At 41.4% G+C, this 23,406-nt stretch overlaps 1 protein-coding gene across 1 annotated transcript; it reads left to right on the forward strand.

Annotated features, from left to right (window-relative positions):
- Positions 1 to 1,906: 1,906 nt before the first annotated feature.
- mfsd14bb (major facilitator superfamily domain containing 14Bb) lies at positions 1,907 to 21,249 on the forward strand. The gene is made up of 12 exons (XM_035435802.1): positions 1,907 to 2,197; positions 4,222 to 4,311; positions 6,748 to 6,810; positions 8,811 to 8,938; positions 9,562 to 9,676; positions 10,127 to 10,345; positions 10,617 to 10,730; positions 12,362 to 12,433; positions 12,802 to 12,914; positions 15,429 to 15,526; positions 16,575 to 16,729; positions 18,419 to 21,249. Exons 1-12 carry the CDS (start codon positions 2,126 to 2,128, stop codon positions 18,644 to 18,646), a joined length of 1,467 nt encoding a protein of 488 aa, XP_035291693.1. The 5' UTR covers positions 1,907 to 2,125; the 3' UTR covers positions 18,647 to 21,249.
- Positions 21,250 to 23,406: the final 2,157 nt, after the last annotated feature.

Below are 23,406 nucleotides of genomic sequence, written 5' to 3' on the forward strand. Positions count from 1 at the left end.
TTGACTGCGACAATGGGAGCGTCGGCAAGCATGCACCAGGGGCGCAGCTGATTGAAGTGCAGAAGTAGCCTACCTCCCGTGTTGTTTTTTCAATGCCGACTATTATTTTTGTTAACATATGATACATATGAGTGTCAAATATCTGAGCGACATAAAGCCTGGGGGGAAGGCAATGCTGGTTTGTTCACTGAATTCATAACGCATCAATCTTTTGAAATTATGCATGAAGAGGGTTTGCTTTTAAAGAATGAAGCCATTGTTATCGGAGCTGGTAGAACTACAGGTGTGAGCATTTTGTTCCCACCTGAAAAGGGCAAATGACGACTGTATTACAGCAGTCATACAGATATTGTTGCATGCAAACCCCAGCTTGGGTGCTGTGCAACATGTACGCTAGCAGAATCCCCCGATTCACTGGAGATAAATTCCACCGTGATTCATCCAAACAGCGCATTCAGGCAGCCAGAGCCACGGGAACCTCGGCAGTCGGCATCACAGTCAGAGTCCACGAGCTAAGATGCAGAGTCCATTCATCCTCCCCCAGGGACGTGACAACAACAAGACTCAACCAGGAAACAGGTTGCCCTCGATACAGTATACTTAACTGTTTCATGTATTAATTTGTTGAAATAAATCAACATGCATGCATCCAAATATATTTTAAATACTCAGAGGGTGCTCACTTGATCCCAGTGACATGCTTGCACTCACACACTTAAGATGGTTGCAAGAAATGTATAAAGGGCGGTACTAGTGGAACAGTATATTATGTGTTAGTTTGAGGATGCTACTGGACTATTCAATCTCATATTGGACACAGTGGCTGGCACATCATAGCATGCACACTAATAAATGGCCATGCTGAATCATGGATCTTAGGAAGGTAGACGTGGAGGTCTGGATTGCTGAGCAGGCTAGGGGCACCCTAACAATGCTTCCCTTGAAACCAGCAGGGCCAAACACACACTTAACAGCTTCACCCACGTTCTGGGATATGGCACAGAGGGAGGAAGGTAGTTTAGCCCAGTCTCATGACTGCATGGTCAGGCTTAGTCACTGCAGGGTTAGAACAACTGAAATCGAGGTGGGGCTTCAGCAGGTTCTCAGTAGTGTGCTGGCTTAATTGTTACAGGTTATACACTGGTGTCAGAGGATTGTATAGTAGTTGAATCGGGCTTCTGTAGGAGTACTTATGCTAGATTTTTTTCTATGCACTGATAAACAAATAAATGTCTTCCATTGATATCACATATGCACAGCTCACCTGAGACCACACAGATTATTAAATTGTGCCATTTTTACAGTTTTCCCTTTTTATTTGGCAAGCATACATCATCTGGGGCAGATCTAGCAGGTGGCAAAAGGTAAATATGTTTGCTGGGTCTCATGAAAGCATTTTTTCATTTTCTGGTAAAAATTTTCTTTGGTAAAGTAGCTGCACTTCATTATTTTAGTTTTGTGGCATACCTGTTTTGGCACTGATATGTGAAATGGTTTGAAATTGTGGAATTTATTTATTTTCACAGTTATAATGAAAGATTAAATCGTTGATGGCTGTAGCTGCACATACAGCATTCAATTATCATTTTAAATATATATGTTGATTATAAAAACAGAATCTTCCACTTTCAAAGACTTCCGTTCAATTAAAAAATGTTTAACATTCATTTTAGGGTGAATCATCCCACATTATGTATGTTTAAAACAATTTTGAAGCCAGTTGCTAGAACTTGAATTTATTTTGGCAGTTAGTTCACGTTTAACACTAATTGCTGGCAAGTGACAACGTGTAAACTGAGCAGGCTGCTGCTGTCACCAACTTCTTTTCTTCTATTATTATGTAGTTATTATAATTTTAGGCATTAACTTCATTTTTTCAGTGGTTGCTAGGTGATGAGACGTCATTCTCAGCAGACACGTAGTTTCCGGTCGCGTGTTGAAGGCGGTGGTGTTGGAGTTAGCCGTGAAAAGTCAGGAATGCATAGATAGAGACTTACCGCAGTACTCAATTAGCTAGATCCAGTATATATTTACTCAGCGACCCTATAAAGGCAACCTGGAAGAACCGGGAACATCAAAGACATCCACGCAACATGGATTTTCTATAAAACCGTCAAAATGTGAGATGACCCAGGAGAAAAAGCAGACCAACTGCATGATGTTGGTCAAAAGAATGCTCACGAAAGATGGGAAACCTGTAAGTGAATGATTTGCAGCTTTTCCGATGCACATTCTGTCAGTCTCTGAGACTTACGCTAAACGCCGGAATCACAAGTTTAATCAAATGCTTTTGCGGAAATAGCTGTTACATCGCAGTGGTGTTGACATTTATGAAGTTAATTATCAAAGCTTAAGCAATCAAAAGCCTGAGCTGTTGTTTTCAAAGCCAGTCTACATGCTAGCGAGGGTGAGAAGCTGAAAAGGAAGCACGCGTAAAAATGGTCGTCACGGCTGTAGTTCCCAATCCAGTTTTTTAAGTTACTCTTTCGTTTTTGCGTGGCTTTCTGTTCTTTGGGTATAGCGGAAAAACTAGATGGTCATGTATATGACCTTATGGTTCAGTTTAGTCTTTTAAAGAGTCTTGTCAAATAATGCATATTGTTTTATATCATGATCTTTTTACAGGATCAAATAAAAGCAGTATTTATTTATTTATGTGTGTGTATGTAAGTATGTAGCGATAAGTTTGTAGATAGGCTACGTAGCATCAGACAACAGTGGGTCACTGCTAACTAACTAACCTATGTGTGCTAAAGTTTATAGACTCTGGAATGGCTTTGTTACATAAAAATCCCGCGGTGTCCTGAACCGCTGAAACTGTTGTGGAGTAGGCGACAGAGTTGGCAAAGAAAAGTCTAGCCTACTATTTTTATATTAGCCTACCTGTGAAACATGATTGAAGTTATACTTCGTGCGTTTGACATTACAGTCTTGGTACATGACAACATGTACCAAGTTCGTAGAGTACTATGAGTAGTAGAACTTCGTCGAGTCCAAGTTTGTAGTAGACTGTGAGTAGCTTGGTGTGTTGCCGTTGGCTAACATCCGCACATTTTCATGGTGGAAACTCCAACGCCTTCATTAGTACAAAATGTTAGTTTACATACCATGGACAGTCACGTGATTCCTTTGGGGACCCACAATGTACGCGTTGTTCATCAGTTCTCACCATGAACGTTTATTACTTAAAAACGAAACTTATCATTTCATCAGCGTTAGCCTATTTTTTTTAATTTTTTTTAAAACCTACTTCCAAATGCAGTCATAATCGTGGCACGTAACCACCCGACGTATGTGCTGCTTTTCGATGGAAGTATGTTGTATGTTGAAATAACGTATACTTTGTATGATGCAGTATTTCAAAGGAGCCAGTACGCGGAAATGCACACCCACCCCCGCCCACCGTGAAAAAGTACAGTTGTTGAAAAGTTTGATGTCTTTTGTTGTTAAACGTAGCTTCTGCAGAACCGACATTCCAACCCCTGGAAAGCGCATAACAACACTTTGACACTGAGACGTTGACTCCACAATTAATTTGGTTAATCAAATAACCTATCCGATCTGGCTTACTTTGCATTGTACAAATAAAGGGAACGAGGAAGATTCGGCTGGCACATTGTATAAAGATGGGATCTCCTCCGAAAGAAGTGTCCTAAATCTCCCAACTGAATTAAGAACCCATCCGTGTCAGTTTTTTTTCAAAGAAACAGCCGTCCAGACACACCTCCCTTTTATGTAGCGCATTAACCATTGTGTAATTGTTACCTGCTTTGATTTAAGTTCTGTTCAATGAATGATTTTGTTACATAACCGCTTAAATGAACTATTATTGACTCTGTCTAACCTTTTACCATTTGAAATCGTATTCTAAACATTTTGAACCTCTGAACGCAGAATCCTTCTCTTATTATTGTAGACTTTTCACCTTGCTTTGGTTTAAGTGCAGTTTCCTCAGAGATGTCTATTTGTGTGTCACTATATGTGTTTTAGGCCAACTGTGGAAGCTTATCTAATATTGCAAATCATTATCATTGCATATTAATATGACTGCAGTACCATTTTTTATGTCTCTTGGATTATGCCTTTGAAGATTTAATGCATGTGCTGATTAGACTATGGTGGTTTCATATTAATTTGTAAATTATATTTAATGAGTGAGTAGAGCTGTCACCATGTTAACCAGTTTCTCTCTCCTCCTCTTTTCCCTCCCCCTGTCTGCAGGGTCTGGGCAAAGCCAGCGTGAGCCATGCGGTGGTGGTCATCTTCTTGGAGTTTTTCGCCTGGGGTTTGCTCACGACTCCGATGCTGACCGTAAGTGCACACGCCGTTTTGAAAAAAAAAAAAAAAAACGGCTTATTGTTGTCAGTGCAGAACGGCCATTGCTCTGCTGTCGAATAGATAAATCAGGAAGGCGCGATATGGAAATTCTGGGGCCTGATAACAATAACGGATGTATGGCCGGTCGTGTTGGACTACACCACCTGCCCTCCCTGTTTTACATTACAGCACAAAAGCAAACAGCAGCCAAGTTATATTTGTCTCATGGAATATTTCAGCTTGCTTACTTTATTATTAAGCGGAGAGCTTGAGTCTAGAGGGGCGACACGGTGGTGCGGTGGGTAGCACTGTCGCCTCACTGCAAGAAGGTCCTGTGTTCAGATCCTGGCCAGGGCCTTTCTGTGTGGTGTTTGCGTGTTCTCCCCGTGCTTGTATGGGCTTCCTTCCTCCAACATGCAGTTTAGGCTAATTGGAGAGTCCAGATTGCCTGTAGGCAAAGGAATGAATGTGTGGTTTGACGACCTGTCCAGGGTGCATGCTGGGATAGGCACACCCAATGTATGCTGGGATAGGTTCCAGCCCCCCCCCCCCCCCCCCCGTGACCCTCACCAGGAATAAGCTGGTGAGCTGATGGTTGGATCATAGAGTGTACACAGGAGCTAGAGAGGATAGGAGGGGCCAGGCGGTGAAGCCTAGGAAGTAATGGGAAACAGCCTCTACTGCGCTTACTTGAGGGCAAAAGAGCTTGCTGCCCATTGACTTCTGCGTAGCAATACAAGGTGATTTATCTCAAAGAAAACCTCATTGGTCAATTTTTTTAACATAAATTTCATTATGTAACAATGGTTGTTTTGGTCCAGAAGTCTTGGGAAAATATTTATTGAAATGCACATATTTTCTTACACATTACAAATTTTGTATATGCATCTGCTTTTCATATGAGACGTAACAGTCGTCAGTCAAGTTTCAGAACACCATCGGGGAAGTTTTATTTTGCCTTCTAAAAGTCTGTTATTCTCAGTTCATTTTAATTAGAGCTCCAGTGTTTTGCTCTCAGCACGAGCAGTGCAGGCTTACTTCCAGGAACTCACGAGCTTATGTTAACTGAAGGTGTGTCTGCCTGTCTAGTTAAATATGCATGGCTGTGGGCAGGATGAGTCTGGAGAGCTACTGAGTCTCAGTGTCACTTTGCTTCTGTGTTTGTGTTTGGCTTATAAAAATGATGAATTAAAAATGAACAAGAGATGACTACGACATGGCTACTTTCTGAGCATGGCATTTTCACCTAATATACAGCATTAGGCGCACATAAAATGCATCACTCTCTGGCGCATTAATTCCACATCATCATATCAGCCATATCGGTCTTGGCTTATCGGCTGATACCGATGAGTTCATTTAAAGCTATTAAGGACAGATAACGGTACTGCCCCCAACATTATTGCGCTTCCGTTAGGTAAATATTACAATGGCGTTACAAATAAGAATGTTCATCTGTACACTGAATATTTCTGAATTAATCCCTGAAGTTAAATAGTCAGCAGAGGTATGTTATTAGCTGCAAATATTTCAAGTCTATCTAAGTCTCCTGGAAATAGTAATTTTAGGATTTTACACAATACGTCTACTTATATATTTGAAGCCAGATCACAAATTGGTCCTTTTGAAAGCTTAAGATATTAAATATTTACAAACAGTTTCAGGAACGTGTGGAAGTTCTGTCACTAGCCATACTGAGGCTGTGGTGTGTGTGCTCTTCACAAACACCTGCAACTGATCCAGATGGTGCAGCTTTTATGCATGTAAATGTTCTCATTTCTGGAATTTGAGAGATATTTGGAAGTGAAGCTATAGGGAAATTTATGAAGCTGTCTTTTAATTTGTCAGATTACATAATCGATCATTTCCCAGCAAGATCATTAACATATTATTAATGCTTTCACTTTACAAATGCAAATTATGTTCATTTAATTAAAGTTTGTCAATATTTAAATGCCACTAGGGAAGTACACCTCTCTGAATTGTCTTGAAAAGTATCATGGCCTTTGCTGATGAGAAGCAAACATTTGCAGTATTTCAGAAATCCTGCAGATGGGTTTAAAATAATTTCAATAACTGACTTGCCTTCCCTCATTCAGTCGCTAAGCAAACATGGCCGCTTCAAGAACTCAGTAATCTCGACGGCCCTGACAGCTTGGTGGAAAGTCAATGTGATTATCGGTTTCACTTCATCGTCAAACAAATTTACTCCCAGTATGGCGCACCCCAGAACAACAAGTCCCAACGAAATCTTTTAATTTCAATTTATGGAAACGACAAGGAGTAACTCACCTGGGACACAAAACAACTTACTGATGTCATTCTCAGCACTAACCCGGAAATATGATACTGGTAGTGAGAATTTTATGCAATACTTTCAAAAAAAAAAAAAATCTTACAGTACACTGTCTTTCTGTTTTTATTACTCAGGTTCTGCATGAGACGTTTCCACACCATACGTTTCTAATGAACGGTCTCATCCAGGGAGTGAAGGTAAGCAACCCTGCCAAAATATTTAAGTGCTCGTCTGACGTTCCTCTCGTATCTTAAAGATTTTCATTATAAGGAAACACATGTTTGATAGTTGATAGGTTATTGATACAAAGGGTCACAGCTGTCGGCATATCAGATATTCAGATAATGTTATTCACGTTAAAGGTTAAATATATCTTGCACATGTTTTGGAAAACATAACATTGTGATCCCATGCCTAGAAGGTTCCGGGGAATGTAATCAAAAAAAAAATTTCCAATTCAAATTTTTGGTGCCCTGAATTCAGTGTTGGATATCGCAGGTCACATGAACAGAGATCTGCTTTGATTGGCTGAAACCGTATTAACAGTAGCCTCTTTGAAATTAGAGAATTGCTTTTGTATAAGACCATTCATCAGATCCAGGAGAGAGAACCTCCACTCGAGTCACAAGCCTGTTTCCACAAAGCGCTGCTCAAATGGTGTGATGGAACATCGACCTTGTACAGACTGTGTATATTTACCATTTAGAAACCATGCTGTGAATTGTTAACCTGTGGAGGCATGCTTATGTGTGGGGTCGTCAGACATCTTCTAAAGACAATAACAATTGCCTATACGTTTTTTTGCGTTGCCATGCCAACACAGTTAAAGAGTTACAATTTCTTGTGATTCCCCAGTGCTATTACTCTGTCGTAACGTCCTTGCCAAGGCACACGCTGGCGAAACCTCTGTAGATTTATGGTTCTTCGTGACTTAGCTTTCATTCACAAAGCGTCTTGTGTAGTGAAGGTGGCTGCTGAATATAATTGGAAGTTTAATATGAAATGCCTGGGTTTGTGATGTGATCAAACTGAATCTATGTTATGATGTAGTCTACTTTAATATGAGTACACTTGAGTAATATTTACAGTGGTTCTCTGCTTTTTGACTGCTCTACCTTGATTATTATTTGATTGTTATTAAAAGGAGTATTTATTGGACAGTTTTTTCGTCAGAGCAATATCATAGGCAAGTTTGCATATAACAGGAGCTTAGGCACAGAACAGTCAGTAGCATTGTAGTTGTTCCTTAAGCTGAAAAGTCAGTGCTAAAATGTTGGCATACAGCAGTAGTTTTCAGATCAATATGAGTTTGCCTTCAGAACAAAATCATGTGGTTATGTAGCTATAAAGTGGTCTGTTCAGACTAGTATTCTGTTATATTTTTGCAGTGCTGGCATTGTGCCAAGCTGTGGTCTGATATTTCCTTGCATCAAACTAACAAAGTCATAGTGTTTGTTGATGACTGATAAGAGTAAGATGGCATGATGCAAGATTCCTCTCCGTATTTTGACTATAAAGATCCAAGGTGCCAGTTGATAGACATGTTCAGGAGTAAAGGGGAAATGTGAACATGTGGCACTAGATGATTGCAGGCGATACTTCTCCTCTGATGCTCACTGGTTGGCAGGGACGAAAAGCGGATCAGTTACTTTGGGTCATGTGACTACAGAGAAGACAAACTGCCAGACTGATAATTTACCTGTTACACGTCTTGGAATATGTTTTTTATCATCAAAAGCTTGCAGTGCTACATTTACCTCCAGGTTACTGGAGTATATTTTGAGCTACATTGACATTCAGTAGTTGTGACAAGCCATTAAAGAGTATATAAAACTTAAATTCACAGCAACAATAGTAGAATGAAGATCCCCTATAGTAAGTTAAGTGTTTTATGTTTGTTTTTTTTTTCCTTAGATAGAAACTTTATTTTTGATTACAATAGACTTCAGCTGTTGTCTGCTGGAGGTTGTGGAGGTGATCGAGTTATTTAACGTCTGAGTGGACTAATCCTTCTTAGTTTCCCCTCTTCAAAGGCCCGGGCAGACCATGTGAGCTGTAAACCACCCTTTGTGCTTCCCTTCCCCAAACCACATGAGCTTCCTCCTGCCCCTGCACCCTTCAAGTAAACGCTGAGGTTTTACAGAAAGTGATGTCATCAGAGCTCCCGCCCCCCCCCCCCCCCCCTTTTCTGTTGCAGGGACTGCTGTCCTTCTTGAGTGCCCCTCTGATTGGTGCCCTGTCGGACACGTGGGGCAGGAGGTCCTTCCTGCTGCTCACTGTGTTCTTCACCTGCGCCCCCATCCCGCTCATGAGAATAAGCCCATGGTAAGAGGTGCTGGCCGCCATCACCGAGCCCCCTGCACACCGTCACATGCCCCTCATGCGCTGGCTCTGAGCGGCTGTTGCCTGGAAACTGCAGCCTCATTGTGACAGAGATGTCTGTGTTCCATGTTCTGTGTCTGTGTTCTAGGAATGAATAGGAATTATTTGTTTGTTGGTTATATTTTAAAGGAACTATTTAGTATCTGATTTGTTGTTGCATTATTCATTTTGAGCCTGCTGTTTCTGGAAATGTTTTTTCCATTGGTGTTTGTTTTTGTTTAGTTTAGTTTTTTTCCTTTGAAGGCACACCTTTTTTTCCAGTTAAGCTTAGAGGTGTATTTATAATGGCAGGACTGGCTAGAAAGTTAGAAATGCAGTGCTCTGAAGTGGGTCTCCTGATAAAAACCCTTCATCTTCTTCCATTTGGCGATAAACTATGAGCTTTGGGAAATGCACAGAGGAGCGGGAGCTTCATATTTCTGTTTGGTTATTCATCCACTCCAAGCACCCGTTGGCAACTTTGCCAGCTGTGCAAACATTTTTTACCATCCTGCTCCAACTGTTGAAAGTGGTCGTGCTTAGACCGAATCAGAATCCATAATGATTATTTTTCAATCTTTCCACAGGTGGTACTTTGCCTTGATTTCTGTATCCGGGATGTTTTCTGTCACCTTCTCTGTGATATTTGCATACGTGGCAGATGTCACGGAGGAACATGAAAGAAGCGCAGCTTATGGACTGGTAAGGGTGCTTCTGCGGTTAAAACGATCCCTCCTCCCATAACTTCCTCAAGTATTTATGGCAGAAACTACACTATCGCACAGATGCAAGAGTGCACACATTCTCCGATTGACGGGTGTGAATGCATAAAAGAACTTGCTGGGATTTGTAGAGTCAGATCTTCACTAATGGAAAGTTGTTACACATTAAAGGGGAGAAAACAAGCTAAAATGGGCTGTATAGCCTGCTCCAGGCACTATGATTTATAGTATTTTTGTGTGTGGAAATTAACCCGTCACTAATTTTATTAGTCCATTTACAGTACATGCATCTGGCTCTTCAAATATTTGTATAAAAAAAGGGAATTATAAGTAAAATGGAAACGTAGGTTTGTAATGTAAATGGGTGTATTTGCTATGAGGTTTTTTGTGTCACGTGACTGTAGATTAACCCATTGCCGCCTGCTTTCAGGTGTCTGCCACATTCGCTGCGAGCTTGGTCACGAGTCCGGCCATTGGCGCCTACCTTTCGGCCAAATACGGGGACAGCCTGGTGGTGCTGGTGGCCACCATAATCTCCCTGTGCGACATCTGCTTCGTCTTCCTGGCGGTGCCCGAGTCCCTGCCCGAGAAGATGAGGCTCAGTTCGTGGGGAACGTCCATTTCCTGGAAACAGGCCGACCCATTCGCTGTGAGTGCCTGTATTACAGGATATGAGGTCACACTGAATCTGAGATTAAAGCCATTCATTTCTTTATGGTTGTGATTTTCGTATATTGTGTTTTTGTTGTTTTTTTACATATTTTCCACAATGTAAAGATCTTCCGTTGTACATTTATGGTTTTCAACCACCACATTTCAATATTTAAAAATGGCCGTATATGAGAAATCTCAGTGCTGATATTCAAGAAAATTTCTTAAATGACAAAATTGCTTCATTTGAATGTGGTTCTTGTCTGCAGTCCCTGAGGAAAGTGGGGAAGGACTCTACAGTGTTACTCATCTGTATCACAGTATTCCTGTCCTACCTGCCCGAAGCAGGCCAATATTCCAGCTTCTTCCTCTATTTACGACAGGTGAGTCTGCAGACCCTCATCATCACAGACTTATTTACATCATTCTGAATGCCGTATGTCCATGATGAGGTCTGTACTGTGATGTTATAAAATATGCATGGTGTCTAGGGAGGGCTGTATTCATAAAAATTCATTGCGTGAAATTGAATCGGTTTTTAGGATCATGCACAGCATTAGCTAGGGAGAATCGCACTTCAGGTGTTGGGAGTTTAATTGACAACGTAATAACTCTGAAGGCATATTTAACAGCTATTCTAAAAAAAAAAAGGAAAAAAATTTAAATGTAGTGTGGTAAGTGCATTTACAATATTAAGGACAAACTTTCAAATGAAAGGAGTGTGTTGTATCCTGACATGTTAATTGGCATCGCAATGAAGTAATGTTCAGCTCTCTGTAGGTGTAATTAAATGTACTTGCTAGGCAACAGTTGTGCTAAGAAAAGAAAATGCTGTCATTCAGATGTGAAATCGTGCTCTTTCCAGTCTGATGATTGGTACAGCAAGTATGCATTTATTGGATTCCGACATCCAAACATCACTTTATTTTATTCACATATTGAAGTATATTAGATTATTATTAGATGTTCAAATTTTAATTGCTCTACTTTTTATCTAATGAACATTGCAGCCCAGGATTAAAATGTATGATGGACTGGTCAGGCCAAAGTGATGCAAGAGTTTGCCTTTAAATGAAAGACTGGCGGTCATAATGCTCTTATTTTCAGTTCAGTTCAGTTCAGAGTTCTGTCCATAAATAGCTCTTGATCATATTGCACTTTCTATTGAATGTCAGCTGTATGGATGTTGTTTTGTCCTCCTATCGTTCGCGTGGTGTTTCTCAATGCGAGTGTTACAATGGCGCTTGTGCGGTTTCCTGTCCACATTGTTGAAGCGCCAGGATGTCAGCTTTAGAGCACAAGTCGCAGTCTGATCAACGCTGGGGAAACTCGGGAAATCCCGTTTTTTCCGTAACAAAAAGCTGCCTGAAGACCTGAGCCTGTGGTCTCTGGTGCAAGCCTGAATGGTTCTAAGAGAGTTAATGAAGCTCGAATGTTAGCCGGCTGTGCCCATATACCTCGTGCGCACGGTCCGGATTTGAACTTCAGGCTGTTCCAGAGGCCTGGAAATAATTCAGCGCTCCATCCTTAGCCAGCGCAGCACGGATGTGTGAAAGTACTGTGGCTCGGTACTGTGACGAGCTTCACATTTCTTAAACGGCCAGCGTACGCCCGGACATGTGCTGCGCCAATGATAGATTTTCCCTTATAATAACAGTATCAGCCAAGCTGGCCAAGAACTCCGCACATACTCTACATCTAAAATACTATCGAGCTCGCCACATTATTCTGAATTGTATTATGGTAAATGTATTCCCATGTAACACTTTTTTTTGTATTAACTGAGAAGAAATAAATAAGCATAAGTAAATAATAAGTCAGTGAAATGTTTGTTGTGCATACTGAGCGCTCTAATGTTGTCATGCTTTTAATGTGAAAGCCAACATCCCCCGAACAATCAAAATATACTCTGGCAAAGTCCCCCACCCCCAAGAGAATCTTGTCATATGCCGCCTCTTGGGACACTCTTCGTCCTTCGCCGTGTCTGACGTCGTGATGTTCGTCTGTTTTTCAGGTTATCGGCTTTTCGTCCGCCAGGATCGCGGGGTTCATAGCGATGGTGGGGATCCTGTCGATCGTGGCTCAGGTGCGTGTCGGTCCCATCTTCAGTCTCTGTGTGCCTCCTGAGTATCAGTGCACAGGATATTCTGGAGGAGTTACAACTTTTAGTCTTTTTTTTATTTATTTGTTTGCATGATAAAAATGTCAAACATATACCTATGAACTTGTATAACCAAGAACCTAGTACATTTCTTTAAAAATAAATAAATAAATAAGTTGCTTCCCATCCAAGATGGTCTAAAGTGTATCCCGTGGTGTGTCATGTGGAGCAGAATGTGTAAGGTCTTTATGGACCTGAAGGGACAGTATCTCAGTTGATTATTATTTTTTTTTTTTTTTGGCTTATGTGAAAATACACCCACCCACCCCCCCACCCCGCCTCTCTTTTGGCAGACGGCCTTCTTGAGAATTTCAATGCGATCGATTGGGAATAAGAACACGGTGCTCCTCGGACTTGGGTTTCAGGTATTCCAGCTGGCCTGGTACGGGTTTGGATCAGAGCCGTGGTGAGTCTCATTGCGTTGCATTGCAAGCATTTTGCAGACAGTCTTACGCAACTTTGTAATAATGTTGAAGGGTTCCTGAGAAAACATATAAAGTGCTCTGAGACTATCTTCCTTAAATCTGAAAACCATTTTCAAAGGAGAATATAAAATGAACGGTTGAGATCCCAGAGAGGCAGGTGTCTTTTGAAGCATTTCTCTGACGAGAATGGTTTTCGATGATGCCGTTCTCCGGAGCGCTGGCTCTCTGGAGAGTCTCTGTTGCTTTGGTCTTGCTAATTCCTGAGGAACAAAAAAAAAAAGGTACAATTTAAAGTCATTTCTATGCTTTGATAAAATGTCTGGGTAATTCCAACATCAGCACTACCAAGGTTTGCTTTGAACACATTCGATGTCATCTATTTTGATACCCGTGTTACGAATATAATCTGCCGGCATGCTTGGCTGAGTTTAGAGCCAGGCGGTGACTGTCCTGTTGCGTAATGTTTCTCAGTGAACTGTGCTGAACCCCCCTACTCTACTTCTTCAGATTTGAAGACCAACTTTTCTCATTAACACACCGAGCACAGAGCCAAAGTCCTCTAACTGCCCCACTTTAAGTTCCATTTGTTTGGCTCGCTGCCAGTTTTTATTCACTGGGGTGACTGTTGTCGGAGATGCCCACTGAATTCTACGACTTTTTGTTGTCAGAAAGAGCCTGTCTTTTAGCTTCCGTGTTCAAGAACAGACACATTTTGTGTGATGTCGCAAGATATCGGTTGCATTGCACCAGCAAATGCTGACATTTCAAGCCAAAATTGCCTTGTGCCAGCTTATATATTACACTGGAAAAATAAAGGAAAAATAATTGCCTGCCATAAATACATTGTGTATTCTATGACGTTCATGCATTGACTTCAGTGAAAGTCATTCTCAGTCGAAGATTGGCTGCAGTTGATGTCGGGCAGTGGCTGGAATCAATAGTAACTTCCAAAATTGATTGTTAGAATCATTATGATCGATTTTGTTGCATCAAAACATATCGATGTTGAACCCCTAATATATATATAATAGATATGGGTACTCCATACATGTCTGTTGATCTGTATAATTGAATATAATGGCCAGCAAGACAACAAGATGGTCATTAGTCTAGAGCAGTGGTCTCCAACCCTGGTCCTGCAGAGCTACAGGGTCTGCTGGTTTTTGTTTTCACTTTGACATCAGCACCCAATTGAGACCCAAGACAGCAGGTGAGTTGAGTTAACTGTGTAATCAACTGCTCTAATTGATTTATGAAGTGCAGAGTCACTATAAAAACCGGCAGACCCTGTAGCTCTCCAGGACCTCGGTTGGAGACCACTGGTCTAGAGGCTATAGATGGCTGATGTTATTTTGGGTCCAGACTTCCCATTTCATGCGTGATTGGAAATGAGCAGCAGCCTATTAAATCATAATTCATAAGTCAGTCTGCATCTTGCTGAAGCACTAACCTTTTAAAAAATAGATTTTGTCGCAATAAATGTGTCCATGCTTGTCATGCGTAAATGTTTTAGTGACCGATCCAAACTTTGTACCAAAAAATCTGCTCCTTCTTGAGCAAGAATATCAAGTCTGTTTTAGACTATTTTGGCTTAAAATGTATACTTGTCTAAGTAAATAAAAAATCATGACGAATTCTTGCTGTTCTGCTAGCAAAATGTTTCCTTGCAAAATGCATGCACACTGCAGTCAGGAGCGATTTATGCTGCAGATTTAATAGAAGCATAATCAGGGATTTGAAATGCAAAGCGTCTCCGCATGGCCAGTCACCTGATGGTCACAAGAGGGATGTATGAAGCGTGTGGTAATGTAGGCCTTTTGTGCTGCACTGTGATGATCATGGACAAAGCTCATTCGACTGCAGTTTGGACTGAATGGTTTCATGTACAAGACTCTCTGCAAAGATTTTTCTTTGAAGGTTTTTTTTGAACTGTGTGAAGATTGTGACCATTAACTTGTGTATAGTATTCAAGCCAGTATTTGCAATATAATGTCAAATATTCATGTATTCCACCAAGATTTATCTCAATTGTAAATACATTTTGCAGTTGACCATCAGTGTGAAAGTTCCTGGTTACACTTTTAGTTTTACAGCTATTGATTGTACTAGATTACAATGCATATAAACTGTTGCTTTTTAACTTTTTTTAGCTTATGCACAATTTTCAATTGTGTAGTATTCTCTTTGTGAGCTATATCCTTCCTTGAATGCATCTATATATTCATTGGCCAAGCTTTATCATCACTAGATTGCATTGCAGTTGTTGACATTATATTTTATGACTCAACTAAACCAATGCTGGGGAGTTTATATTGATTTGATGCATATGCTTATAATTAAGCAAGAAATTCAGTATCCTTCAAGTTATTATGCAGTGAAATGCACAGATTGAAATGTTGTTGAATTCTGTTGGTGCTGTTACGAAATGCATGCAATGGGAGATGCTTTGGGTTGGCTGGGCTGACCTTTGACCTTTGGCGGGTTGTGTTTTTCAGGATGATGTGGGCGGCAGGTGCGGTGGCCGCCATGTCCAGTATCACCTTCCCAGCGGTCAGTGCGCTGGTGTCCCGCAGCGCTGATCCAGGGCAACAGGGTAAGACCACCCCCGCCCCCCCAGTCCTGTATTTCTGCCTCAGCCAATCACCAGAGTGCACACCAGAGCCACAGCGAATGGGAAGGTCACGATCACAAAGCAGCAAGGCAGCATGGGGGGAAAAAAAAAACATTCCGGAGAATTATAAGCACCGTTGCCAAACTCGATAAAAAAAATGAATCCCTGATTTCTCCATGTTTACGTGGCGGTGATGTGACAGATGCTACGTGCGCCATGTCTGTTACCGCTAATCTTCCTTCAGGGCTCTACGCAGCACCGTATTTTCAGTTTGAGGCTCTCCCTGACCTTTGAGCGCGCTGATGTGAATGCAGACGGTGAGGGCGGTCTCTTGCCCCTGTAGTTCACTGTAAATTACCCATTATCTCTGCGGCACGGAGGAGAATTTCCCTGGTTTTCCGCTTTACTTGCACTCCGTACACAGATCTGTTCAGGACAAATTACTCTGCAGGCCTTGCTTTGTGTTTTTCATCTGTCCCCTCTGAAATGTAAAAGCAAAAGTAAATTTAAAAGCCCAATATAGATAAATATAGTGTTTTCATTGCTGGGGAGCTGGGTATATGTCTGACCATAAGCTTTTTCAGAACGATATTTTAGATGGTTGACTACATTTATTGAATTTCCTTTGAGCATTTGACCCCCAGATATTCAAAGTGAGATTGGCAAAAAATAAAAAATAAACAGCAATGTGAAACAATGTCAGTGTTTGTCATTTCATACCAAAGCATCTGAGATTTACCAGATCTAGTTCCCTTTGGCTTCGCTTCATACAGCCATTCCGCTTTCCTCTACATTTGGTGCTTCCAACAAAAAAAAAAACAACAAAAAAAAAACTGTTGATTGAATGTTGCCACCAGATCGTTCATCTTCTGCCAAAGCGTGTGGTTGGCTGCGGTAACGCTGCCCTCGTAATCTCCAAACTGAACAGATGGGGCCGTGTTCACGTTTGGGTTTTTAATGAGACTGAGAGCGACGTTTCTGGCGCGTGCGCTGAGGTAACAGTTTGGCGGCTCTTCCCGTTTTTTTTCAGGGGTGGTGCAGGGAATGATAACCGGCATCCGCGGGCTGTGCAACGGCCTGGGCCCCGCCCTCTACGGGTTCATCTTCTTCCTCTTCAACGTGGAGCTCAACGACAACCCGGTCCAGACCGACGGCTCCAAGCCCCTCCAGAATCTTACCGACAAGGTACGACGATTAGACCGTCCAGCCTCACAAACGTTAAACAGTATTCCAAGCCCCCGTGGAAGGAAAACATGGTGGATCATTGGTGTGTATTTTTCTGGAATCTTCCGGATAATTATTTGTCGTCAGCAGATTAATGAGTTTAATTAGCGGACGTTCGTTTTCATCAAAAATTCCTTTGACCGAAGGAAATGGTGAGGGGGAAAGACTGCCCAGCCTGTCCGCCAGCTCGTGCTAACCGCCTCTTGGTGTGTTCTTCATTCCTCAGTTCCCCACAACCTCACAGCCGCAGGGTGTATAAAAAACACTCTCAGTTCTAAATAGACCGTTTGTTCATGAGCGGCCATTTTAGGATGAGGCCAGTTGAAGTGAAACTTCTGCTAGTGGAAGGGGCACTAGGGTACCCAGAACTTCTACAGGGAGACTGGGGGAAAGGGGTAGAAGCAGTGTCGTTTCAATGTTGAATTTTCTTTGTGCTTACTACCCAAGCACAGGCCCTGCCTTGTAACCCAAATTAACGTTAATCAATGGTATAAAGCACTGCTTTGTTCATTAGAATTCATTTCATTAGCCAAGACAATTGCATTATTATCAAAGATGATTGCGAAATTGATGATTTTTAGATACGTGCTTTTGTATGCGTGTGCAATAAGCGTGCTTTCAGAATACCAAAAATTAGCACCAAATATCACAAAGTGTTTATACGTCTGTTGTGTTCCCCACAACAATTTTACTCCTCAGTATCTTTGAATTGACGGATATTAGCAATGGATACTCCTTATGCATTCGACCACTTCACCTGATCTTCCATGACTGATGGATGATAAATTGCAGGTCGTCAGACCAAATGCATTTTCTGACCCGGTGCTCTGGCGGTTTTAGTGGGCGCTGCAACCTTTGGTTAATAAAACTTGGCAGCAGTGCTATTCCAATCGTTCAGGAAGAACCAAGCTAAGTAGAAACTCTGATGAGCTTTGAGGAGGTGAATAAGGGAGAGGTGAGATGGGAGAGGTGGTAGGGCTTGCAGGGGGCTGTAAGTGTAAACCAATTCAAACTCTTCTCATCACACTGCTGTCCTACATTTTCCAGCTTATTTAAGGCGAGGGTAAATCAGGGGCCTGGCTTGCCGTCTTAGAATGAGACTAGTGCCACAGCACATAATCGGATGGGGGGGCGGGGAATTGTGGTTCCAAATCACAGTTGGAAGTGGGAAGTGGGGAGGGGGGGGTGGACAAAGTGCTCAACATTTTTGCAAAGCCACACAGTGGAATTAAAGACTGCTGAGTGCTCCAGGGCCGTTTTTGCCTGCAGCTTCTGAGGGCCTGGGTGTTCGAAAGCAAACATGCCCTTTGACAAACCCGGGAGGGGGCCTCTGAAAAGAGAAGTTCATCTGAACTTGGTTCTGCACACCGAGCGCTAACTAGCGCCACAGAGCATACCGTACCTCCCCAAATCTCCTCCCATTCAAACCACGTGGCAGAAATGCAGAAAGCCAGCCCTAACCTAAACCCTAACCACTCACAGAAATCACAGGGAAGTGGTTCAGCCTTGCTTCCTTTTTTTTGGTAATCATTTTCACTTGCTCCTTGAATGTGGAATAAAAATATTACTATAGTATTTTTCACTGATTCTGCGCGGTGACCTGTCGTCGTTCTCGCTCCCCCCCCCCCCCCCCCCCCCCCCACGTTGCAGAGGATGCCGGTGCCTGGCCCCCCCTTCCTGTTCGGCGCCTGCACGGTGCTGCTGGCCCTGGCGGTGGCCTCCTTCATCCCCGAGTGCCACAGACTGGCGGTGAAGACCTGTAGCGCGCGGAAAGCTAGCGGCAGCGGCAGCGGTGGCAGTAGCGGCCTCCCGAGCGAAGCCCCGCCCCCCTGCAGCGACGAGGACTTCGAGCCCCTCCTGCAGGACAGCACCGTTTGACCAGCGAGGGGGGTGGGGGGCACGCCCCAACAAACCAGCTCTCTCCCCGGCCCACGAGGACCCCGCGGATATCGGAAAGGCTTTCACAACTCCGCTCTGTCTGGACCAAAGTACAGAGGTCACCGCACACCCCCCCCCATGCGCCCCCCACCCATTCCAGAAAAGAGTTCACAGAAGTTGCACATTTTTTTGCTATATTGAACAAGGATTTGATCATGGGTTTTATAATTATGGAAGTTGTTATTCCAGTGTTTTTATGCTGTGGAATATGGAATCTGTCAAATGAGAATCAGAATCGTTTTTTTTTTCCCTTTTTTTTTGGTCCTGCCACTTAAAGAAAAAGTGCTGAAATCTCCCAAGAAGCTATCATGCTGTATTCCCTGTTTCAGGATGAAATGGGTCTATAGTATTTTTGTGATATTAGTTACAGGTTTAAATTGGCTGTGCAAATGTATTTGTTGTTTTTTATTTCCTTTTGTGGTAACAAATGGAGGTAGGGTGTTACAGTGTGAAGTTTATAAAGTTTATTCAAAAGTCAGTAACTAAGTTTAGAAATAATATATTCATACTCTGTTTTCTACTAAAAGCTAGAACAGTATGATTTTAAGCCCTTTTGTTTGGTTGAATTCTTATTGAAAGTCAGTGTGTGCAAGTCATCTGCTTAGCAGTTCAGTTCTTGCGGTGTGACAGATGATTATGGAGCTAATGGAGATAATTGCTCTTATATGCCTACAAATAACAAGTCCGTTTTGAACACAAAATATTCACGAGTCATTTTTTTTTTTTTTTGCTGCTAACAAGTCCAGCTAACAAGGGCTCCCAGAAGCTGCCAAAAAAATAAACAAAAAGAAAAAAAGATCTTTCAGCTACACAGCGGATCTCTGAGATCACTGTTGCTGTGCAGATGCTGAACAGGTTTCACTGATCTTTAAAGTGTGTGCGTGGATTGACACGGGGCTCACAGAATGGGCTGAGCCATCCATTTCATATACTGATCTGTGCAGCGTTGGTTTAAAAAATAAATAAATAAAGAAATAAAAACGAGCGCGATGCTCTTGCAGCTGTTTCTCGGAAGAAGCGGGGAAGAGAGGAGCGAAAGAAAGAGGAAGCCAACGGCCGAAGGATCCGGGTGCCATGGCAACAGAACATGCAGGACAAAAAAAAGAGGAGGAGGAGAGTTTGAGGGTCTTATTAAGCCATTGCAGAGAAGACGAGTGCCTATTAGATACATCTGCAGAGAACCAGACTGCGTTTGCAATGACTGGAGGGACCGTTGGGGTTAAGCAAACACCCAAGGCGGTTCGATGTCAGCCCATCTGTGATTTTTTGTCCTTTGATGGTTTTGCACCATGACTTCAAAAACCTGTGAACGAGCTTGCTGGAAAAACTGCGAGATGAGACTGATAATTGCACCCGTGTATGCATGCAGTCACCTGGGCCATAACCCTATGGCTTCAGAGGAAATTCAATATTGTAAACCTATGGCTCCGCACCTTCCGCGCGAGCCCAGCGGTATAGAGCCCGGTAATGCTCACGGTTTCAGAAACCGTGCTGTCAGGGAGGTGATTTTTCTTCATTTTCTGATTGGTCAAGGATACATAAATATTTCAGTTTCGCTTGAAGCGGAGGACTGGGGAACGGAGTTCACGCATGAACAGCCTTTGCACTGTGGTGGGTCGTAAGAGGGGAGAGTAGTCAAATGCTAGCCAAATACTGGGTCCCCAGAGACAATTATCTCAGTGTTTACTGATCAATCTGGGTGAGTTCAAAGAGAATTTTATCCCTGTACTGTAAGTACTAGCCTTAATACTTACTGAACCCATATCCAGCAATCAGAACGCAGTCAATTTTGGTGATCTACTCTTTTGAAATCACGCTTTGGCAAGTCTGTGATCCGTTTTCATCCAAACTAGCCCAGGGCCACGCCTTGTCAAAGAGAATTGTAATCACACAAGAAGCTGTTTTTTTTTATTGTCGTTTGTCTTGCATTGGTGCAGTGAAACTTAATGGCAGTTGAAATACTTGAGAGATGGTACAGACTGTTGGTGAAGTATAAATTCAGTTCAGTCCTATGCATTATTGTATACTTATTCAATTTGTATACTTGGTTCAATTTCAGATACTGGATGCTATGGCAATCGTGTATCATTTTGTACAATTACAAATGATCCATTGGCTGATTTTGAATTGTATAGCTAGTGTCACTGAGGAATGCTTTTAGGGATGATGCGTTTTATTTTTTAATAAAATTTTTGGAGACATGTTTGTACCATAAAAGTTTGCACTCAGTTAAACCTTTCTTAAGAGTTATGACTTCAAGGCATAACTATAGTCTTGCGTGGAACAAATAATTAGATAAATAGCTAATTTTTACTCCCATTCCGCAGTATGTCACTAGCTACCTCAAACCTTTCATTATATTTTATTATTCTTTTATATATTTTTTTTTTGGGTGGGGGGAGGGGGGTGGATTTTTTTTTTTTCTGAACAATATTTGGAAAACAATGCATATTTGTTTTATGCTTTTAATGTGTAAAATGATGCAGCTCCTATATTTCACACAACCCTGGAAATTAAGAATTAAACCGGATGGAACAAAATTAGCTCTTTCTCTCGTGTCTTCTTCTCCGTTGCCTTAGTAATGCTGACTGCTGTGCCCACAAACCGTGTCCTCTGTCCTGTTTAAGATCGACGCAATACGGTGTCCTGAACTTGCAGTAAAGAATTTGAATGATTTTTTTCCCCCTCACAAAACACAGATCAATGACTACTGAAACGACTGAAAAATGCAGGGAATTTATTCAAGAGACCCATAACTAGATATTACATTAGAGATATTACATTTGATGATGTACATTTCCAGTGAATGATATTTTCATTAAGACTACACTGTAGCATTTACTTTACATTAAAATGTGCCTAAAAATGGAAACCATTAAATGTAATTAAATTGTGCATAAATGTTTTGTTGTTGATGACTCAGTCAATTGTATACATTCATAACGGCTGTAAAAGATTTATATTGTTTGACTCCACAAGGGGGCAGTGTTAAATTGACAAAATTCTAAAGGTTGAAGTGTTGCCCACACGCTTTAGCTGATCGCTGAAGTTACTTCCTTAAGCATTTAAACTGAAAGGGAAATTATTCCGCCATTTAAATTTTTATGTCTGAAATGGTCATAGCAATAAATCTGTCCTATCGTGAATTGAATTGTTGGTACCAAGAAGAACCTGGTTATCTAAAATTGAACTGTAGATTCATTGCATCTGAAAAATTGATTACACGTTAAAAGACTTGCTGCTGGAATTGAATTATAGATACAGTGAATAGAATCAGTGGTAAAAACAATAGAATTGCTGATATCACAGAAAAAGATTAAATGTAAAAACAGCTTTCACTGATAAAACGGCTGATGTTAAAGGATGTTTAAGTGTTGAACTGAGGTGACAATCTCAACTAAGGGAAAACTCAATTTGAATTTAGGGAAGGGATATTTGGAATGACAACTCACAGGCCACTGTATATGTATTTTGAAATAAATCTGAAACCATACAAACGGTGTTCTTAAATGGCAATTATGCATACTGCAAAGCATGGAGAATGATAGAAAAACTTTCAATTCAAGATTTCAAGTTCCAGTTTCAAGTTTAAAATTAGACCATACATTTGATGCACATTCAGTGGGGTGCTAATTAACAAAAAGGCCCTATTAAAATTTAATGCCGCACATGTATGTCACCTAAACTGCTGTACTCAAAAAGACCTCTTTGGAATTATAATGTAGTCATTTTGTGGAAAAGGCTAATAAACGGGTCTAGGCTGATAAATCTCTTACAGTTTGTTCAAGAGCAGTATATGGTACCCAGGTCTTACTCCTTTGTAACTTTACACCCTGGGTCTTGTACTTGATGGCAGTATTGAATGATGCCATATGCAGTGATAACTCACTGCTTCAAGGCCTTGAAAGAGTACTTTCCAGAATCTGACCCCTCACGCTGTGGAAGCCATTTTGTACAGTTCGCCTTCTCTATTAAAAACAATGAGCTGACCTCGTGTGCAAGTTCTTTTATAGGTCACAGCTGATTTCAAGACGTCAGGCACGCTCATGCATTTACCACTTTTCCAGGCAAGAATATTATTATTATTATTTTTAAACGTGAAAAACCTGTCTGGGCTGGTTGGTTGTTTTCCGACAAATAAAAATTAAATATTTTTTATTCTTTTTTTTAAAAATTCTTTTTGTGCCCAAAGGTAAACTTCCTTCAGACTTTCTAGGAGAAACATAGCTACGACTGCCAGAACAATCAATCATGCAAATCCCGGCATTTGAAGTCTCAGTTTTTAGTTATTTTCGGTGTTTGTACAGCACAGATGTTTGGCACAGTGTGATCCAACTCAATCTGCATTCATTATTGACACATTCATTCCAAAATACCTTTTGTTGATGACACCTGGATTTTGGAAATAAAATCTGTGAACATTGTGATCTGAAATATGACAGCATTGATTCTCAAGGCATGTTGCCATGGTGACACTTTTACAATACTGCTCTGGGGTAAAAGTTTTGCAGTTTTTTTTTTTTTTTTTTGTTTTTTTTTTTTGGGATATTGTATATACAAAGACCTTGTGTAGATTGAAACACTTAGTGCCAATGGGTTACGTGCTTATTACTACTCTCGTGCTTTCTTGTGTATTTTGAGAACTGATGGACTAAAGATTTTTTTTGTCTCACCCTATTTGCCCATAGATGGCAGTATGG

Source organism: Anguilla anguilla, chromosome 10, assembly GCF_013347855.1.
Source record: "Anguilla anguilla isolate fAngAng1 chromosome 10, fAngAng1.pri, whole genome shotgun sequence".
Lineage (NCBI taxonomy): Eukaryota > Metazoa > Chordata > Actinopteri > Anguilliformes > Anguillidae > Anguilla > Anguilla anguilla.

Excerpts from the sequence above, each read along its gene's own strand:
- mfsd14bb (XM_035435802.1), top strand. The coding sequence starts at position 2,126 with ATGACCCAGGAGAAAAAGCAGACCAACTGCATGATGTTGGTCAAAAGA. Across the intron at positions 4,312-6,747 it reads TCACGACTCCGATGCTGACC|GTTCTGCATGAGACGTTTCC; the intron begins GTAAGTGCACAC and ends TTTATTACTCAG. Across the intron at positions 6,811-8,810 it reads GTCTCATCCAGGGAGTGAAG|GGACTGCTGTCCTTCTTGAG; the intron begins GTAAGCAACCCT and ends TTTCTGTTGCAG.